The 18,955-nt window shown below is 35.5% G+C and overlaps 1 protein-coding gene and 1 long non-coding RNA gene across 9 annotated transcripts; both read right to left on the bottom strand.

Annotated features, from left to right (window-relative positions):
• Nucleotides 1-135: 135 nt before the first annotated feature.
• On the bottom strand, nucleotides 136-3,710 carry LOC149625049 (pleckstrin homology domain-containing family J member 1-like). 8 transcript variants are annotated; one of them, XR_016374497.1, is made up of 9 exons: nucleotides 3,439-3,709; nucleotides 3,237-3,345; nucleotides 3,086-3,171; nucleotides 2,875-2,953; nucleotides 2,660-2,814; nucleotides 2,506-2,587; nucleotides 503-602; nucleotides 378-428; nucleotides 136-270 (listed from the first exon to the last, which is right to left on the bottom strand). XR_016374497.1 is itself a non-coding variant. In XM_089851807.1 (8 exons), the coding sequence occupies exons 2-8, from the start codon at nucleotides 3,328-3,330 to the stop codon at nucleotides 263-265; spliced, it is 555 nt and encodes a 184-aa protein (XP_089707933.1). In that variant the 5' UTR covers nucleotides 3,331-3,345; nucleotides 3,439-3,710; the 3' UTR covers nucleotides 136-262. The 8 variants fall into 8 exon arrangements, 5 of the variants coding, with proteins under 5 accessions (XP_089707933.1, XP_089707932.1, XP_089707931.1 ...); XR_016374496.1 differs by having other exon boundaries at nucleotides 136-428; XR_016374495.1 differs by having other exon boundaries at nucleotides 378-602.
• A 10,077-nt stretch (nucleotides 3,711-13,787) lies between these two features.
• Nucleotides 13,788-18,628, bottom strand: LOC149625050 (uncharacterized). Its single transcript, XR_016374500.1, has 4 exons — nucleotides 18,482-18,628; nucleotides 18,186-18,398; nucleotides 13,965-14,837; nucleotides 13,788-13,897 (listed from the first exon to the last, which is right to left on the bottom strand). It is a non-coding gene; the product is annotated as an uncharacterized LOC149625050 (long non-coding RNA).
• Between the last annotated feature and the right edge of the window lie 327 nt (nucleotides 18,629-18,955).

Below are 18,955 nucleotides of genomic sequence, written 5' to 3' on the forward strand. Positions count from 1 at the left end.
TTCCCCCCCTTTTATTTTGAAAGGGGGACTAGGACTATGGCGCGCGTATACTGAGGCATCTTATACCTTCTCCCTAATAAACTAGATATCACTTCTTGTTATAATATCCATCTTTTACCATAAAAAAGTGCGAAATTTCAGTTTTAAAATATTTTTTATTTAACTCTTCAAATTTTTTCATAGTTTAGCAAAGACTATTATAACAATCCATTTATATTCTCCTCTTCAAGCGGTATTTTACAAAAAGCGTGAAATTTGTTTATCAGTTGGCTATAAATGCGTAAGAAAATTAAATGTCTCAGAAATCTTGACTACAAAAATGTTCAATTTTTTTTTTTCCCGCGATTTGAATTCATTTTTCTACCACAGTGACTTACTGCGTGATAGACGAGAGACAGATTTAGGCACACGCATTGGTCTGGCACAAACTAATAAAAGAAATAATGCTCTAAAACGTATAATTATTTTTAAAATCAATTAAGATAAATTAAATTATCGATACTTATTAGTGATGCGTTTCATCTACTACATTAGGGGCTTTGTTTTCTAACTTAGTCAATAAGCTAATGCTTCCAAGTCTATTAGAAGCAATGGTGTATTTCCTTCAATGTGAATAAAGGCAGGGATTAAGGGTTCATAGAAAAAATTTTGGTTAATTTTATTAATTGTTATTTTATTTTAGTTCTTAAATGGGCTTAAAAAAATTAAAAATAAAATAGCAAATTAAATAAAAAATATATATATGCAATTTATAAATGATTTTAATCAAATACAAATAAATATTTCTACAAAATTTCGTGCATCAGGAAAAATATCATGAAAAGTAATATTTTATTTTTATTTTTATATTTTTTAGGTTTAATTATTTACTAGTAACAAGAAGTGATATCTAGTTTATTAGGGAGAAGGTATAAATTCGCCTCCACATTTATAATCTAGCTTTATCTCCAGTCCAAACGTATAGTAGGTTCGGAGTTAATCCCCGACGCCTCTAAATTACAACCAGCAGCCATCTCATTGGTTCTTGGAAACTCACGTCAGCGCGACGCGAATGACGAAAATTACAGTCATATTTTCCAACTGAGGAGAGTGTAGCGAAATAGCCCGGCCTCCTTTTACGTCCCCCCCCCCTTGTATTTTGAAAGGGGGACTGGGACTATGGAATACGCGAATACTTAGGGATCTTATACCAGGGAGCCCACTCTTAAATTTAAATTCCTTATAGGAAAAATAGGAATATTTTTCCGGAATTATAGGATTTTATAGGAGAAAAAATCACGTGTTTTTATAGGAAAATATAGGACTAAAATGCTCTAATATAACACAATTTTGGGCTTAAACTATGTAGAAAAATCCCAAAAAATAAAAAATAACAAATTGGATTTTACTTTGAAAACTCAGAAGAACTTAATTAAAATATAACATAATATAATATATAAAAAATCCAAAGCGAGCTCCGCAATTTCGGTGTCTAGTCAATTGTGATCTCGATAAAAAAAAGCTAAATTTTGATAAATTTGATGCTAAACTATACGAAAACTTCGACTAAGTCAAAAATATAGGATATTATAGGACCTTTCATGAAATTATAGGATAATAAAGGACAGGTTCAAAAATATAGGAATTTATAGGAATTATAGGACCGGTGGGCTCCCTGCTTATACCTTCTCCCTAATAAACTAGATATCACTTCTTGCTAGTAATTGGAAAAAAAAAAAAAAAAAAATTCAAAAATACATATTTTCATGAGACTTTACCTTCATTTATTTTAATATTTTTAAGGAACAAAATTATAGGAGACAAAATAATAATTTATAAATATCAAAAATAACAAATAATATAAACTAATAAAGCTATTTCTTTTTCTAAATAATATAAAAATACTTCATGCATTTTGTATTTTTTTTTTTTTTTATAAAAAAAATCAAAAAATACTTCATGCATTTTGTATTTTTTTTTTTTTTTTTTATAAAAAAAATCAAAAAATACTTCATGCATTTTGTGTTTTTTTTATAAAAAAAATCAAAAATACTTCATGCATTTTTGTGTTTTTTTTTATTTTTTTATAAAAAAAATCAAAAAATACTTCATGCATTTTTTTTTTGTTTTTTTTTTTATAAAAAAAAATATAAAAATACTTCATGCATTTTTTTTTTGGTTTTTTTTTTTATATAAAAATTATCAAAAAATTGTAGGAGATTACGAAAAAAATAATTTTTGTAAATAATATTATGTAAAAATTGTGAGGTGAGGTGAGGTGCTGGTTCAATTCGGACAGGGCATTGTGTGATTGTGAGATGCAAAATAATAAGGTTTATTTTTATTTATTTATTTTTAAGTTAGGGAAAGAAGCTGTGGATCTGCAAAATCAAAGCAATTAGCAATTTTAGGAACTAACTAACTAATAATTTAATAATTATTTTTTGGGCTTTTAAAAAAGGTGCAAAAATGTGCAAGAAAAAAATAGCTGTACATGTTAAATTAAATTAAATTAATATACCATACCTGAATATGTTTTTGACATAGATCTTTGTACACCAGTACCTTTTTGATCACGTTTCCTAGTTGGAAAGGCTGCTAATGGATCCTATTTAGAATTTTCAAGTAAGTTTTTTAAACTTTTTTCAAATATATTGAATTTTTTAAGGTTTTCAAGTACCCTTCCGGTAATTTTTAATATTTTAGCTTGAACCAAGTATAATTTAGCCCTCTGATGTTCGTAACTACATTCTTTAAGATGTTTAACCCATTCTGTACAGTGTTTTTCAGTTGGACAACTGAACGTATGCTTTTTTTCTTTATCATCATTAAAAACTAGGAATTGATAATTATTAAACACTCATTAATATAATTATAAAATTAATATTAACCTACCAATTGTAAAAACAAAGGGTAGATCGGCAGAATTATCCTGTTGAATTGAACAATGCTCTACTACAAGCAAGCCAGCAGGCTGCAAAATTATAATTTCCTTAAATATATAGGGCAATGGCACCTCCCTGCCTTTGGCTATGTTATCCTCTATGAGAAATTAACACGGAGTGCCACTACTCTATACTATAAGACTGTATTTTAAAATTCTCACTTCTTTATCACATATGCCTCCATATTCATTCAATTTAAAATAGAATAATAAATTCCCTTTTATTTTAAACCATCGCTCCTTATAAACTATAAACAGAGTAAAAGTGATGAATAAATTTATTCATTTGTCGCTATAATATATTTATTAAGACCTTCTCTGAAACCGGGTGCTTTATAATTCATTCTTCCTTCTTTATCAGCTATTTGGGTAGCAACAGATAGCAGTTCTTTTTCATTTACCCTCATTTTGATTTAGACAAGCTGAGAAAATATTATGATGATAAACTAATTAAATATATCTTAAGAATAAGACGCCCCCAAAAGAAGCCTAGTAACAAACAACAACAAACTTACTCAAATTTCTAATTATACCCTAAGCCTTGGTCAAATATTGACAACTTAAATTTTATCACTTACATAACGTTTTTTATCGTGATTAAGGCACTAATTTTGTTCGAAAATCCTGTTAAGCAATTAGATTTTGATTCATTTTTATGAAATTAAACTTTGATTTAAACTTATTTAAACTTCGCGTAAGATTTGTTTACAAAATTCTGACAGTCTTACGGTTGCTACGCATGCTCCAAGAGCCACGTGACTTTCCCTTTCCCCTTGGGGTCGGGACATAGCCCACTCGATCTCGCGCAACACAACGCAAGCTGCTCGCGCTATAGAAGCCCGTACACGACTTTTAAAGAAAATTCAAAGGAACCCAAAATTAACAGTAAGTTCTATGGGAGGAGGTAGCTTTTTTGGCCGGATACTTTGTCCTATTCATCCAAATGACCTGAAATTTTAATGAGACGTGTGTTTTGACGTGCTTTATAATACTAAAAAGTGTTCAAGTTTCTAGAATGGATAGTATTTTTATAAAAATTATTTTCTAAAGTAAAAATGATGGCTTCAGTGCTAAGGAGCACCCTACACGCTCAATAATTTGCGCAAAAAACGTGGGGCCCGTTATTTAAGTTACAAAGAAACAAGACGACCCAAGGGCTCGTAATAGCAGCCACATCGTAGCATACAGTACAGAAAATTTGAGTGAATAGCCCCTCGATGCGCTACTGTTTTAAAATTATTACTGAAATTTTTTTACTTCAGTGTGACACGACGAAAAACGTGAGTGAGTACCCCCAGGATGCGCAACCTTTAACAGTGGTAAAACGAAATACCCATTAAAAGAAGTACAGATAATCCCAGTGAATAGCCCCTCGATGCCCTAAAAAAAATTATAACCCCCTAATTCTTACTTCAATAAATTTACTTACGTTATAATTGTAATATCTGGGGCCCCAAGCTAGTACCTTCTTTTAAAACTCTTCTCTATTTATGGAGAAATAGACGTAACTTCCAAGAATAAACACTACCTTAAAACCATTCCAAATATAACGTCGGTATATAGTTCCTTTTGCTTTTAAAAATTCCCCTCGATTTCTTTGAATTTTGAAATACAGGGGAGCGGGATAAAAAGCGTGAAACACCTATTGTTGACGGGTGACAAGAATTTTAAAGGGAATATTAAACCTCCAATTTAAATTAAGGCAATACCATAATCCTCTCTCTCTCTCGCTTTAAATATATCGAGCAAACGTAAACCACAATTCACAAAGCTTAACCTTACATGTACAATTAAATGCAATGCTTAAACTTGCTATTATAATCCCCATCCTTTTAAAATACACGAACAAAAAATATCACCTCACCACAATTCTCTGACATTCACTCTCCCTTCAATGACGAACGAAACATTTTATGCTGCCAAAGACATAAAATAACCATTTCTTCGGTTAGCTCTGACATAACCATTTCTTCGGTTAGCTCTGACATAACCATTTCTTTGGGTAACTCTGACCACATTCCAAATCGCGAAAAACTACTACTACCACCACCCCCACCACAGGCTCGCGGGACAAAGTAATAGCCTCATCTTATATATACGATGTGGCTAAAAATAAAACGTTATCCAGACTAACATTTGTGCAAAGTTCAAATATAATGCTAGAATATGTTTTAGGAAATGGAAAATCATTTGCAGTAAATTTTGGACAATATTTGCGTAAAAAACTGAGTGGAGATATAGTTTTAAATTAATATACTTAGTTGTCAAGGGGGGCCAAAAAGAAAAATAGATTCCTCACCGCTATCAGGGGTAAATAACGAAAGGAGTTAGAGACGCTAGCTTCCGTAGTGTAGAATACAGTGGGACTTTCAAACGTAGACACAGAAAAGAGAAAACGCCTCGGTCGCGCCGCCTATAATTCAAAATAAGTATCATATTTTCCAACCAATAGCGTGGCAGCAAAGATTCGAAAGGCATGCTGGGATATCAATTTTCTAATGTCTGCTAGTATTCGTCTGCTAGTGTTCGTCTGCTTACGACTGAGTGACAATTAGGCTTAGAGTAAAGCTTATTCATTAAGGTGCACTTGGATTAGAAACATGCAACTTTAAAGTTGGTAAATTCTTATTCGATAATGAAATGGAATTAAATGTCGTTTTTGCATCCTTCAATATAGTTTTAGTTGTTTTAATTTCTTTAGTCATAGATACAGTCGATGATCCTGATCCCACAGTTCCCACTAAGCCTTGGCTCACTGGGCCGACTCTGTCTGTAACCGCGCACTTACGGCAAAACAAGTTTGATCACATTTTGAGGATTTCCCCGGCTTCAAATTGCAAATTGTTGACTTATCTTTCTTCTTTAATTAAATCGCTGTTTACTCGTGATTGAATATAATAATTATATTGGGTTGATTTATGAGACGACTTCACAACATCGACACCCGCCATTTTACTTTACCCAGAATACCTTGCGGCGCGAGATTTTAAGGCAAAACTTTTAAGGTTCTGGTCTTATTTACAATACAGTTCCAAAGATGGCACTACGTTAGTTACAAATTCTATGACGTTTCAAGGTCCCACTGTATTCTACACTACGGAATCTAGCGTCTGTAACTCCTTTCGTTATTTACCCCTGCCGCTATACAATGCTTGTTCGATGACATTCTGACGCTTCTTGTGTGGTAGACTACATTATAACGTATTATTTTTCATCAGTATCCAAGAGAGAGAAAAAATGGGATATAGAAGCAGTACGAGCGTAGTATTAGCATAAGTTTATAAGATATGTTCCATAAGTATGTCACTACCCATACTTCGTAATGTTAGAGGCTTAATGAGAGCTAGTTCAAGAACGACGTGAGAATTGACTACACTCGGTTTTGCAGTCCATCCTCCTCTTTAGTCTGTACTAAGCCTTTGACAAGGCCTCACTACGCGTCGCTTTACAAGAATCTATGACGTTTCACCTACGTCACTTCATGACAAGCTCTCATTAACCAGTGACACACTTATGGAACAGTAGTATTAGTAATTAAATTTATTTAGTTTGTAAAAATACGGGCGTGTTTAATTTTGATCCCTTACATATTCTTTCAGTAACCATCTAAAGAGACGGGACCCGCGGTTTGGACGTTTCTCTTCATCCCCCCCATCCTCCTTGCATCATGAAAGGTAAGACCCGATTTACATATTCTCAACTCTACATTAGCTTTCAGTAGTAATACTTCTCAAGTAAGAGAAAGTATGTTAAAGTATTTTTAGCCACATCGTTTGATCTACATCTAACCATGGGGGTATTGGTTTGGCTTGGTCTGAAGAAGAACAAGTATCGTTCATCTTTTTAAAGGGAGAGTGAAAAGAGGGATTTTTGATTTTCAAAGGGTGGAGATTATGATTTGTCTATAACAGCGCAATGTACAACGCACATGTTAATGAACGCACTTACAGTGAAAAGGGATAAATTGTGTTAAGGTGATATTTTTCATTCATTGGTGATTTTAAAGGGAAAGGCTTATGATTTATCTATAACAATATAATGCGGATGCTCTGTGATAATATTAATGAACAAACAGTAATACCTGCAGTCTTTTATGAGCACAAAGATTTATCATATTGCCTTACCTAAAACTAGAAATTTCATTCACTCTTTGAAATTTCTCATACTTTAAGCCATGACTTTTGTAAGAATCCGAAATTTCTAAACAATAAAAAGTTCGGGATTTACTTAGAGAAAGGGCTCAAGTTGGGTGTTTTGCCGAATTCTTCCTCTTTCAAACGCTTCTGGGCATAAGTCCATGTTATAAATTTATAAGATGCGATATGTATGCGTCGGCATAAGTCTATGTTGTAGACTCATCGAGGGGATAATCACTAAAACTATCTCTTCTTCGATTCGCCGGGATATTACAATTACAGCATAAGTACATAGGGGTAATAATTTTATCACTGTTTAGGGTAGGGCATCGAGGGGCTATTCACTCATTAGGGTAGGGTATCGAGGGGCTATTCACTCATTAGGGTAGGGCATCGAGGGGCTATTCACTCATTAGGGTAGGGCATCGAGGGGCTATTCACTCATTAGGGTAGGTCATCGAGGGGCTATTCAAACTCACTAGGGTAGGGTAAGGCAAGGCATTGAGGGCTATTCAAACTCATTAGTTCAGGGTATTGAGGGGCTATTTACACATTAGGGTAGCGCATGGAGTGGCTTTTCACTCATTAGGGTAGCGCATCGAGTGGCTATTCACTAAAATTTTCTGTACGCCGGTTAAGTACGGTACGATGTGGCTACTATTACGAGCCCAGCCCTTGGGCCATCTTGTTTAACTTTTATTTATTGGAAAATTATGATTTGTTTTGTTTAACCAAATGGTTCGTGTTCAAGCATTATTATTTGCCGATTAAATCAAATTAATTGAATATTTCTGTTTAGTTCTATCATGGAAGAACTAATTTATTTATTATAATTGCAGATGTACGTTGAAACTTTTTTCCACCCTGCACCGTATCCCTCTACCCGTGGACACTCCCTTAAACTTGCAAAACCACGCGCCCTGACGTCTATCCGCCAACATCATTTCACCCACACTGTCATCTCAGATTGGAACGCACTCCCTGAATCTATTATTACCATCTCAGATAAATCAAAATTTCGCGCTAAGTTATCGGCTCACTTCAATAATACCCCAAATTGACCTGTAGTCATACCGTTTTTTACTTTGTTACTTATATTTTTTCTACTTTGTCACTTATTTTTTTTTTTTTTTTTTTTTACTTTGTTACTTATCTTTTTTTGTTTTTTTTTCTTTTTTTTTTTTTACTAATGTCTAACTAAATCGTTAATCTCTGTACAACTAAATCGTTAATCTCTGTATAACTAAATCGTTAATCTCTGTATAACTAAATCGTTAATCTCTCTCGGTTGTAAATCGTTAATCTCTCTCGGTTGTACTAACCAAGCTCCAATGGCTTACCTGTACTGAACTAAAATAAATAAATAAATAAATAAATTGTTTCAAACGTTCCTGGCAATTCCGGCGTTACTCTATTCCTTGCCGCCATATTGGTATTTCTTTCTAAGCTATAAATGTTTATGTTTTGAGAGGCATACCAAGCACGGAGGGGTCCGACATTCCAAAAAAAAAAAGCGTTCGGAATTTCGTGATTTCCACTTTGATTTAGTAATTTATCGATTTCTTGAAAGATTTTCGAGAAGCGTACGGGATTTCGTGTAAATGTCGGACCCCTCTACAATGTATAATTTAATAGTGAGGTTGATATAGTTTATAGTGTCACCGAGGGGCTAAACACTCGCGCATTATGGCATCAGTGTAGAAAAGCGCTTGTTGGGAGAGAAAATTTATTTTTTTAATCCATCCACCGGACTGAAACAATAGTTGGGTAGTCATTTTTGTTTATTAATTGGTCTAAGTTCCGAGGTAATTATTTAGCAACCCTGGGTTATCTAAACAAATAATTAATACGAAGTTATAAAAATGGATAAAGTTACAATGACCATTCGGGTCCAGCGACATTATACAAGAACAATTTTAAAGTTTTAAAACTTGGTTAGGTATAAATTTCCCCCTTAGGCAGGTGACCATTAGGGTCCCAAGACAAGGTATAGAGGAAAGAGGAGTGTGTCAAAGTTTTTAGATCCTGGTTCAAATGGGCTAGAACCCCTTCTGCTTCCGTCTCACACTCTCCACCCCCACCTTGTTTCATATTTAATTCCTAGCCAGTGGTCATTTTAAATTTGAAGAGAAGAGAAAGCCTGTACTTTTCGAGGAATCATTTTTTTAGTTTAATTGCCTGTCAATTATGGTTCTTGCTTAACCTTGTTGGATTGTTTAAAAGAGGTTCAATTTATGATTTGAAAAAGTTGAATTATCTGAAATTAAGTTGGATTATTCGAAACGGGGCTTAAGGCAAAAGAAAGTACTAGCTTGTGGACCCGTGGATATTACAATTATGACGTAAGTAAATTTATTGAATTAAGGATTAAGGGTTATATTTTTCTTATTATTGATGGGGCATTGAGGGGCTATTCACTCTGATTTTCTGCACCTCTTTTAAGGGGTATTTACGGGTATTTCGTTTTTACTTTTTTTTTTATTATTTTTATGGCATCGAGGGGCTATTCACTCTGATTTTCTACACTTCTTTTAAGGAGTATTTCGTTTTACCACCGTTAAAGGATGCACATCGTGGGGGTACTCACTTACGTTTTTCCTTCGTGTCACACTATTATAATTATAACGTGAAGTTAAAAAATTGAAGTAATAATTTTAAAACAGTTACAGGGGCTATTCACTAAAATTTTCTGTACTCCTGTTAATTGCGGTACGATGTGGCTACTATTACGAGCCCAGCCCTTGGACCGTCTTGCTACAAGGTAGTTTTCATTTTAAACGAGGTAAACGTGCATTCGGGCAAAGGGTGCAGTTTTTGCGCGTTTGGGTGTTTTTGGGGACGTTTCCCTTTCGCTAGCTCGAGAGAAATCTTCGGGATTACAGTTAAACAAAGTTTGCTTAAGTTTTTACTTCTGTTATTTTTGTATTCAAGGTTGGGTGGGTTTTTTTATTATTGTTCACTTGCACTTATATATTTTTCTTTTATATGCTTAATCTATGCATGTTTAATAATATTTATACAATATTAATTTTAACAATTAACTTATTTCTTAAAACGCGTAAATTTCTTTCCTTTTTCTCAACACTCAGTGACTTTACGCACTTCCTATCTGTACGCAAAAGCATAATGCCACCAAATACCCTGGTTTTCCATCAAAACAACCTCGTTTTCCACCGTAGGATATTAGCGTGGAAAAACAGTGGAAATTCTCAGCCGATTAAAATTTGTTAATAATAGAAATTTTCTTATTATTTTCAGTACCTGGACTCAACACTCGGAAGTTACACGTTTATAAAAATATTCTTATTATTTTCATTATTAATCTTTTTAATAAAATCTAATGTATCAATGTAATATATTTCAAAATAAAAACTTGCATTAATATTTATAAAATGTTATTTGATAAAACTATTTCTATTTATAAGCTTATTAATTATAGTTATGGCGTCAAGTAATAAGAAGAATAAATGACGTTAACCAAAGTTATAATTAATGATTACCACACTTTTGAATAGTATTTTAATTACAAATTTTTAATAAATCCGAATGTATCAAATGGAATAGATTTCAAAATAAAATATTGAATTAATATTTATAAGTCTGCCTGATAAATTTAATTTTACTTGTAAGCTTACTAATTATATTTAGTGACTAAGGTATAGAAACTTGCTTCATGCCTCTGAATTAGAGAGCCGTGAGTCGAGTATGTTGACGTGAGACACGTGACACACTCTTAATAAACAGAATAACTGAATTTATCCAATGAATATTTTGAATACAGTATCAAAGTTATAATGAATGATTTTATTCGAAGTGCATAGTAGTAACACAAAACTAATGCTTATAGTATTTACTTTAGCTTGTGCTGGTTACATAAAAGTGTATGTGTGGTAGTGAACGGATTAATCAAACCCGGTCACGTGACCTATGACGTCAGATCACGTGACCTATGACGTCAGATCACGTGACCTATGCCGTCATATCACGGCCATATGAAGTCATATCACGCGATCAATGACGACATATCACGTGACCTATGACGTCATATCACGTGACCTATGACGTCCGACCACGTGTCCTATGACGTCAGGTCACGAGACCTATGCCGTCATATCACGTGACCTATGACGTCCGACCACGTGTCCTATGACGTCAGGTCACGAGACCTATGCCGTCATATCACGTGACCTATGACGCCAGATCGCGTAACCTATGACGTCATATCACGTGACCGGATATGACGTCAGATCACGTGACCACGTCACTGAGGTAATTGACTTGTGACGTCACGACAGATGTTAATGGTAATAGGTAATGACTATCCATTCAGTATACCTAGCCTTCATTCATTTAGGCCTAGCGTTCATTCATTTAGGCCTAGCGTTCGTTCATTTAGTAGGCCTAGCGGTGTGCAGCTATTTGAATTTCGTGCCTGGGATATGGCGCACCCGAGTCCGCGCATAGGACCTTTAGCGCCCCCGACGTTGGAAATTTACTTAGTTGATCGTTACGGATCAGCCGGCTCATTTGTTGCTGGAAGCCGTCGAGGAAAGTCGCTTGGAAAAACCTTTCCCGCTCAGCTGATCATTATGGGTCAGCCGGTTCATTCGTTGCCTGGAAGCCGTCGACGTCGCTTGGAAAAACCTCTCCCGTTGATCGTGACCCCGGCTTTTGAAATTGATTCTTGATCGTTCCGCCATTTCGCTGATCGTTTTTCCCGAGGACGCAAGCTGAATTCGAAGCTCTTCAACTGATTTGGCGGCCATTGCTTGACCTCCTCGTGCTTTAACAGTCCGTAAGCCTAACTTTACAATAATCCAAACTCATCTATGCCCCCTTAAATTATTTATTTTATTTCAAGCATTTAAATTAATTAGGTAGTGTTAAATGTTAGTGAATTTTATTTATTTATTAAAAATCAAGTACCACAAATAAAATTTTACAACGAGATGCTGGACAAGAGAGAATCCCTTAGTTTAGGGCTTATTATTATTAGCTATTAAAAGGGGTACGTAATTAATTTAGATATAACGCGACAGATTTTCGGACATCAGAAATTTAGAACACGAGGCCAGTTGCCCTAAGCCTAAATTAAGCCTTGTCCCATTTAAACCCTAGTTATTTACGGGATCTGTCTGTGGGAATAGTTTTGAAATAAATAGCGGGTTTTCCTAAAATTAGTTTAGGGGCTATTGTTAATTAATTTAAGATGGACAGTTTCTAAAATCAAGTTCCGCAGAGAGAATTTTAAGACACGTGGACAGTTGCCCTAAGCCTTGTCCCATTTAAACCCTAGTTATTTACGGGATCTGTCTGTGGGAATAGTTTTGAAATAAATAGCGGGTTTTCCTAAAATTAGTTTAGGGGCTATTGTTAATTAATTTAAAGATGGACAGTTTCTAAAATCAAGTTCCGCAGAGAGAATCTTAAGACACGTGGACAGTTGCCCTAAGCCTTGTCCCATTTAAACCCTAGTTATTTACGGGGTCTTGCTTTGGGAATTGTTTTAAAATAAATAGCGGGTTTTCCTAAAATTAGTTTAGGGGCTATCGTTAATTAATTTGGAGACAAAGCGTCAGTTTCTAAAATCAAGTTCGGCAGAGAGAATTTTAAGACACGTGGACAGTCCAAAGCCTTTTCCCATTTAAATCCTAGTTATTTGCGGGGTCTGTCTGTGGGAATAGTTTTAAAATAAATAGCGGGTTTTCTTAAAATTAGTTATTTCTATCCAATTATGGGAAATAATTAGTTAGCCAGAGTATTTATTTATTTAAGGGTGGGAATCACGGTAATCAAGCCTTTATTTAATTCGGGGTGGCAATTAGTCGGTGGTAATTTTGATTCCTCTCTAAATTTAGTAGCCAGTTTTTGAATTAAGGACTGCCCAAAAGTAGGCAATAGTTTAAGATGTGTTATTAATATTTTTTCATTTATAGATGCAGCTGATATTCTTGGATTTTTCTGTCGCTGGTTATTCCGAGATGTATCCTTCCCGATGACTTATCATTCCTGATGACATCCTTTGTTGGTTGACGTTGCATGATGACTTCCGCTGTTCTGGACTTGCTACGTATAATTCCTGATGACAAGCTTTGTTGGATTCCGTTACACGATGTCTTCTTCCGGACTTGCTATCTCTCTCAACATTGACTCGCAATTACGGAGAAAATTATCGAAGCTAGAAGACACAAAATTCATCTTTTTTACTTGAAAATTTTACATGTAATCACTTATTTTAGTTTTTTACTTGCCAATTTTATATGTAACTACTTATTAGTTTTTTCGCGTTCAAACTTTAACTTATATAACTCTTTAATAATTTGTTTGTTCGAAATGTTTGTAAACACTTGGTTTTTTTGTTTCTTATTCAATAAATTTTGCCTTAAACCTCGTTCTTTCTTTTCTTGAATTTTTTTAGATACTAGACTTGGTTTCTTTTTTTAAAAGTCAACACTTAGGGAGTTTTTTTTTTACCCCTTTTTTTATAATTTTTACAAAAAAATAAAGAAAATAATACAATAAAAAATTTTTTTCAAAAAAAAAATTATTAAAATTATTAAAAACTATAAAAAAAATCAAAAAAATGGTAAAAATAAGCATAAAAAATGTCAAAAAAACTACCCTAAGTGTTTTTCGACTATTTTTGTTCCTTCCCCAATATCGAAACTTTAGATTTAAACTTAAGCTACCACCCCCAAAGTAAGCCTTGCGAGTCCCAGTTCAATTCGGGAAACATTAAATTTAAACTAAGGCCCGCTGTAGAGCCCCCAAAACCAGGAAACTTCGTCCTTAGCATGGGATTTCCAATGAAAGTCCACTCGCTGACGTCCACTTGTTCCTGCGCAAGAAAAATTCATATTAAAATTTGGAAAAAAACGGCACACGAATAACATCAAATTAATTACCTTAAAACGGAAATCCACTCGAGTATTCTCGCATGATGCGACGCTAAAGGTTCCGGCATAAGACAAATGAGTATTATTTGACAAATGGCACACTCGTAACATTAATAGGGAAAGAATACCATAAAAAGCTAAGTCTCGCCTTAAATCCGCTTAAAATCGTGTTTACTTTTAAAGGACAAAGCGTAAAAGCAACCTTCTACCTTAAACCTAAATCAGAAATTTATTTAGATCCTACAAAACTCCCTCAACGAGTTGCCAAACGCTTTTCCTTAAAAAATATAATTAAAACCATAAACTTGATATCTTAATACCGCAAAGGGAATCTCACCTATTGAAATCCTGATTACGCGTTCATTATTCTTAAAAGGGAGGGCTAGGACCAGTGTTCACCTATTCCATAAGTAAGATTTTATTTATGTCCTGGCGAAAAGAAAAATCCCTAAAATTTAAAGGACACAAAGCGCTTCCCTTCTAACAATAAATAGAATAACAAATAATAAACTAAATAGCCTAATAATTGCCTTAAAGTCGCTTCACACTCTGCCTAAATAGTTTTAATAATGAGATTCCCTTTCAACGGATAAAATCAAAGTGTAGGCCCGAATGAAGAATAGAATTGTCCTGTTAATATTGCTATAATTACTATTAATAAGACTTAATTTTTGCACTAAGGGCCTAAAATGTTTAACACGCTGTCTAAATAGTTTTTGTAAAGAGATTCAGTTTCAACGGATAAAATCAGAGTGTATACCCTTATTAAAAATGGAATTGTACTAGGTTTATTGACCTGATTAATATTGCATGCCATTTGTCAAATAATAGTTATGCATTCTGGAATCCAACATAAATTGCTCCTTTGGAAACGACTGATAGCTATAAAAAATAAAATTCAAACAATCAAATACAAATTAAAATTTCTGTCAGCTTAAACAGCACAAGTATTTTCAGGGCCGGATTAAGCAATTTTGCACCCGGGGGCTGAGATAATGCGCGCCCCTTAAGTCGAAAAAACAAAACGAACAACAAATGTTGCTAAGGGGGGAATAGTTTAACTTAATATGCCCCCAACAAGCGTTGCACCCGTGGGCCAGTACCCCTCGCCCCCCTTTTAATCCGGCCCTGACTAAAACATACTCAAAGGGCATCTTCCCATATCTAGTAGAACCAGAGTTATGAGCCTCCAAAATTGGGTGAGTGCTATTCCTATGGAGGGGGGTATGTTTGTGAACGTTTTACTTAATTACTCGGCGCCTGTTTGTCTTAATCCCAAGTCCTAAGTATGGTTGGATGGGGGCAAATAGGACTATAACATAGTCAAAGGACACCCCCGTATCTCTAGTAGAACCAGAGTTATGAGCCTCCAAGTTGGGGGAATGCTATTCCTATGGAGAGGGTTTGTTTGTGAACATTTTACTTAATTACTCGGCCCCTGTTTGAATTAATCCCAACATGGACAAAGCAATACTGAAGGACGGATGGCAGAGGGAGAATGTTGAAAGATACTTGTGAATTCGCCTTCTAGCGGAAAATAGTAGCAAACCTGGTAGTGGGGGATTTGACTCAGTATTTTTTATAGTCCCCCCGTCCATTTTGGGGCTGAAAAGGGGGAAGTAAGCTTAACGTTGGTTATTTAGTCGCTTAGTATGGGGCTCTATGGGCTGCCATCGGTCCTTCAGTATTGCTTAGTCTATGATCCCAAGTCCTAAGTATGAACATAGTCAAAGGACACCCCGTATCTCTAGTAGAACCAGAGTTATGAGCCTCCAAAGTTGGGTGTAATGCTATTCCTATGGAGGGGGTATTTTTGTGAACGTTTTACTTAATTATTCTGCCCGTTTGTCTTAATACCAAGTCCTAAGTATGGTTTTATGGGGGTAAATAGGACTATAACATAGTCAAAGGAAATCCCCATATCTCTAGTAGAACCAGAGTTATGAGCCTCCAAAGTTGGGTGTAATGATATTCCTATGGAGGGGGTATGTTTGAGAACATTTTGCGCAATTACTCGGCCCCTGTTTGCCGTAACCCTGGGCTTTTAGTATGATTGGATGGGGGACAAATAGGACTATAATATATTCAAAGGACTTTTGCCTCCAAAGTTGGGTGTAATGCTATTCCTATGGAGGGGTGTGTTTGAGAACATTTTGCTTAATTACTCGGCCCCTGTTTGCCGTAACCCTGGGTTTTTAGTATTGTTGGATGGGGGACAAATAGGACTATAATATACTCAAAGGACATCCCCGTATCTCTAGGAGAACCAGAGTAATGAGCCTCCAAAGTTGGGTGTAATGCTATTCCTATGGAGGGGTGTGTTTGAGAACATTTTGCTTAATTACTCGGCCCCTGTTTGCCTTAACCCTGGGTTTTTAGTATTGTTGGATGGGGGGCAAATAGGACTATAACATAGTCAAAGGAAATCCCCATATCTCTAGTAGAACCAGAGTTATGAGCCTCCAAAGTTGGGTGTAATGATATTCCTATGGAGGGGGTATGTTTGAGAACATTTTGCGTAATTACTCGGCCCCTGTTTGCCGTAACCCTGGGCTTTTAGTAGGATTGGATGGGGGACAAATAGGACTATAATATACTCAAAGGACTTTTGCCTCCAAAGTTGGGTGTAATGCTATTCCTATGGAGGGGTGTGTTTGAGAACATTTTGCTTAATTACTCGGCCCCTGTTTGCCGTAACCCTGGGTTTTTAGTATTGTTGGATGGGGGGCAAATAGGACTATAACATACTCGAAGGACATCCCCGTATCTCTAGGAGAACCAGAGTTATGAGCCCCCAAAGTTGGGTGTAATGATATTCCTATGGAGGGGGTGTGTTTGAGAACATTTTGCTTAATTACTCGGCCCCTGTTTGCCGTAACCCTGGGATTTTAGTATGATTGGATGGGGGACAAATAAGACTATAATATACTCAAAGGGCATCCCCGTATCTCTAGTAGAACCAGAGTAATGAGCCTCCAAAGTTGGGTGTAATGCTATTCCTATGGAGGGGTGTGTTTGAGAACATTTTGCTTAATTACTCGGGCCCTGTTTGCCGTAACCCTGGGTTTTTAGTATTGTTGGATGGGTGGCAAATAGGACTATAACATACTCAAAGGACATCCCCGTATCTCTAGGAGAACCAGAGTTATGAGCCTCCGAAGTTGGGTGTAATGATATTCCTATGGAGGGAGTATGTTAGTGAACGCTTTCCTCAATTAATTGGCTTCAGTTTACTCGATCTCCAAGATTTTAGAATCAGGGTTCATAAAGCTTTTGGAAAAGAATTTCCCTGAGATTTCCAAGTTTTTCATACATACTTCCCTGAATTTTCCAGGTTTTTCCCGTATATGGAGTATCCAATGGAGCAAATGTTAACGAAGGAGGGGGGTTGGCAAAATATGACTATTACATAATCAAAGGACGTCCCCGTATCTCTAATATAACCAGAGTTATGAGCCTCCAAAGTATAGAGAGCTTTCAGATGAGATAGTAGTACGTCACTACCTCTCATGTCTTACCGCTGTTCTGTTAGCCATATTGGGTGATCTCAGCTACATTCCTGCTTTAAACCCACCAATATGGCAGCGTAAATTATGTCACGAGACTCAGCTCCTCCTCCAACTGAAAACTCTCTATGGTGTAATGTTAATCCTATTGAGGGTGTGTATGTATTAATAATTACTCGGCACTGTTTGATGCAAATTTCCCTGAATTTTACTCAAAAATCGAAATTTCCCTGAGGTTTTTGTCAACTATTTATTTCCCTGCTTTTTCCAGGTTTCCCTGTAGTATGGTTGGATGGGGAACTCAATGCGCAACCAACAAGCCTTGCGCCCGGGGGCCAGTGCCCCCCACCCATATTTACACCAATTGATTTGTTAATTGAAAACATTCTAGAGAACTACAGTTACTTAACAACCTCACTTCCGCGTTAATAATTATACACCTGCCATTGAAAGGTTTTCTACGCGCTTCAGTTTAGGGCAATATACAGCCATTAACTTAGACAACAAAAGTGCACTAGTTATTTAGAACTATGAAGTTCCAAATATAAAATCAACTAAGGTTATGTTTTCTACAAACAAAGGTCGTAATTCATTTAATTGATAATCCTATTTGGCATTGGTTAACGATAAAGTTTCCACTTGTAACACTTAATTCCCATTCGGTTGCGATAAAACTTTGATATTTAATCTAAATTAACCCTTAATAAATAAACAAAATATTTACCTAGAAAGATCTCTGTAACAACCATTGAAGGGCTTCAAGTTCAAGCCAACTTTCCAACGTGGTCAGGATACTAAGCCTTGGTCGTAGTAACACATGCCAGTGACGTCACGAGGTGAGGTGAGGTGCACTGCCAACGTGGTCAGGATACTAAGCCTCGGTCGTAATTAACAAACGTATTTGGCACGTTTAAGCATAAATTTTCCAGTTGCAACGCTTAATTTTCGATCGGTTGCAGTAAAAATTTGGTATTTAATACAAATTAACCCTTAAAATATAAATAAAATCAAAATATTTACCATCAAAGATCGCACAGAAAAACGGAGCGGCAAGTTTCCACCGCAAACGCCCCAAAAATAACCCACAATGGATACACTTATTGGTTGCAAACATGGACCGCTAGATGGCGTTGCTGAAAACCAAAACTAGGCTGGCAGACTTCAAAATATGGCGGGAGCGTGCGTTTCAATTTCATTGTTTCTATTTTCTAATATAATTAATAATTTAGTTAATTGTAATTTAGTAATGTCTTCTAAAACACTTTTCTCCACTTTTAAAAGGTTGTACCGGAGTTTATGGATTCCTACAGCTGGAAAAACCACAATATAAAAAGGAAATCATAATAACATAATCACTAATTCCTTTGTACCTTAATTAATTTTACAGGGGAACCAGTTTTACGTGGAAAATCAACTCCGTTGATCTAGATCGAATAAAAGTTTTGAAATTCAAAAGTGTAATATATTCCAAAACCTTTGTTTGTTTTTGGCCTA

This window comes from Phalangium opilio, unplaced genomic scaffold (assembly GCF_054372755.1).
Source record: "Phalangium opilio isolate 3A_F unplaced genomic scaffold, DU_Popi_V2 ptg000105l_1, whole genome shotgun sequence".
Lineage (NCBI taxonomy): Eukaryota > Metazoa > Arthropoda > Arachnida > Opiliones > Phalangiidae > Phalangium > Phalangium opilio.

Excerpts from the sequence above, each read along its gene's own strand:
- LOC149625049 (XM_089851806.1), bottom strand. The coding sequence starts at position 3,330 with ATGAGGGTAAATGAAAAAGAACTGCTATCTGTTGCTACCCAAATAGCT. Across the intron at positions 2,815-2,874 it reads ACCCTTTGTTTTTACAATTG|TTTTTAATGATGATAAAGAA; the intron begins GTAGGTTAATAT and ends ATCAATTCCTAG. Across the intron at positions 429-2,505 it reads TATGTCAAAAACATATTCAG|TTTGTGCCAGACCAATGCGT; the intron begins GTATGGTATATT and ends TTCTTTTATTAG.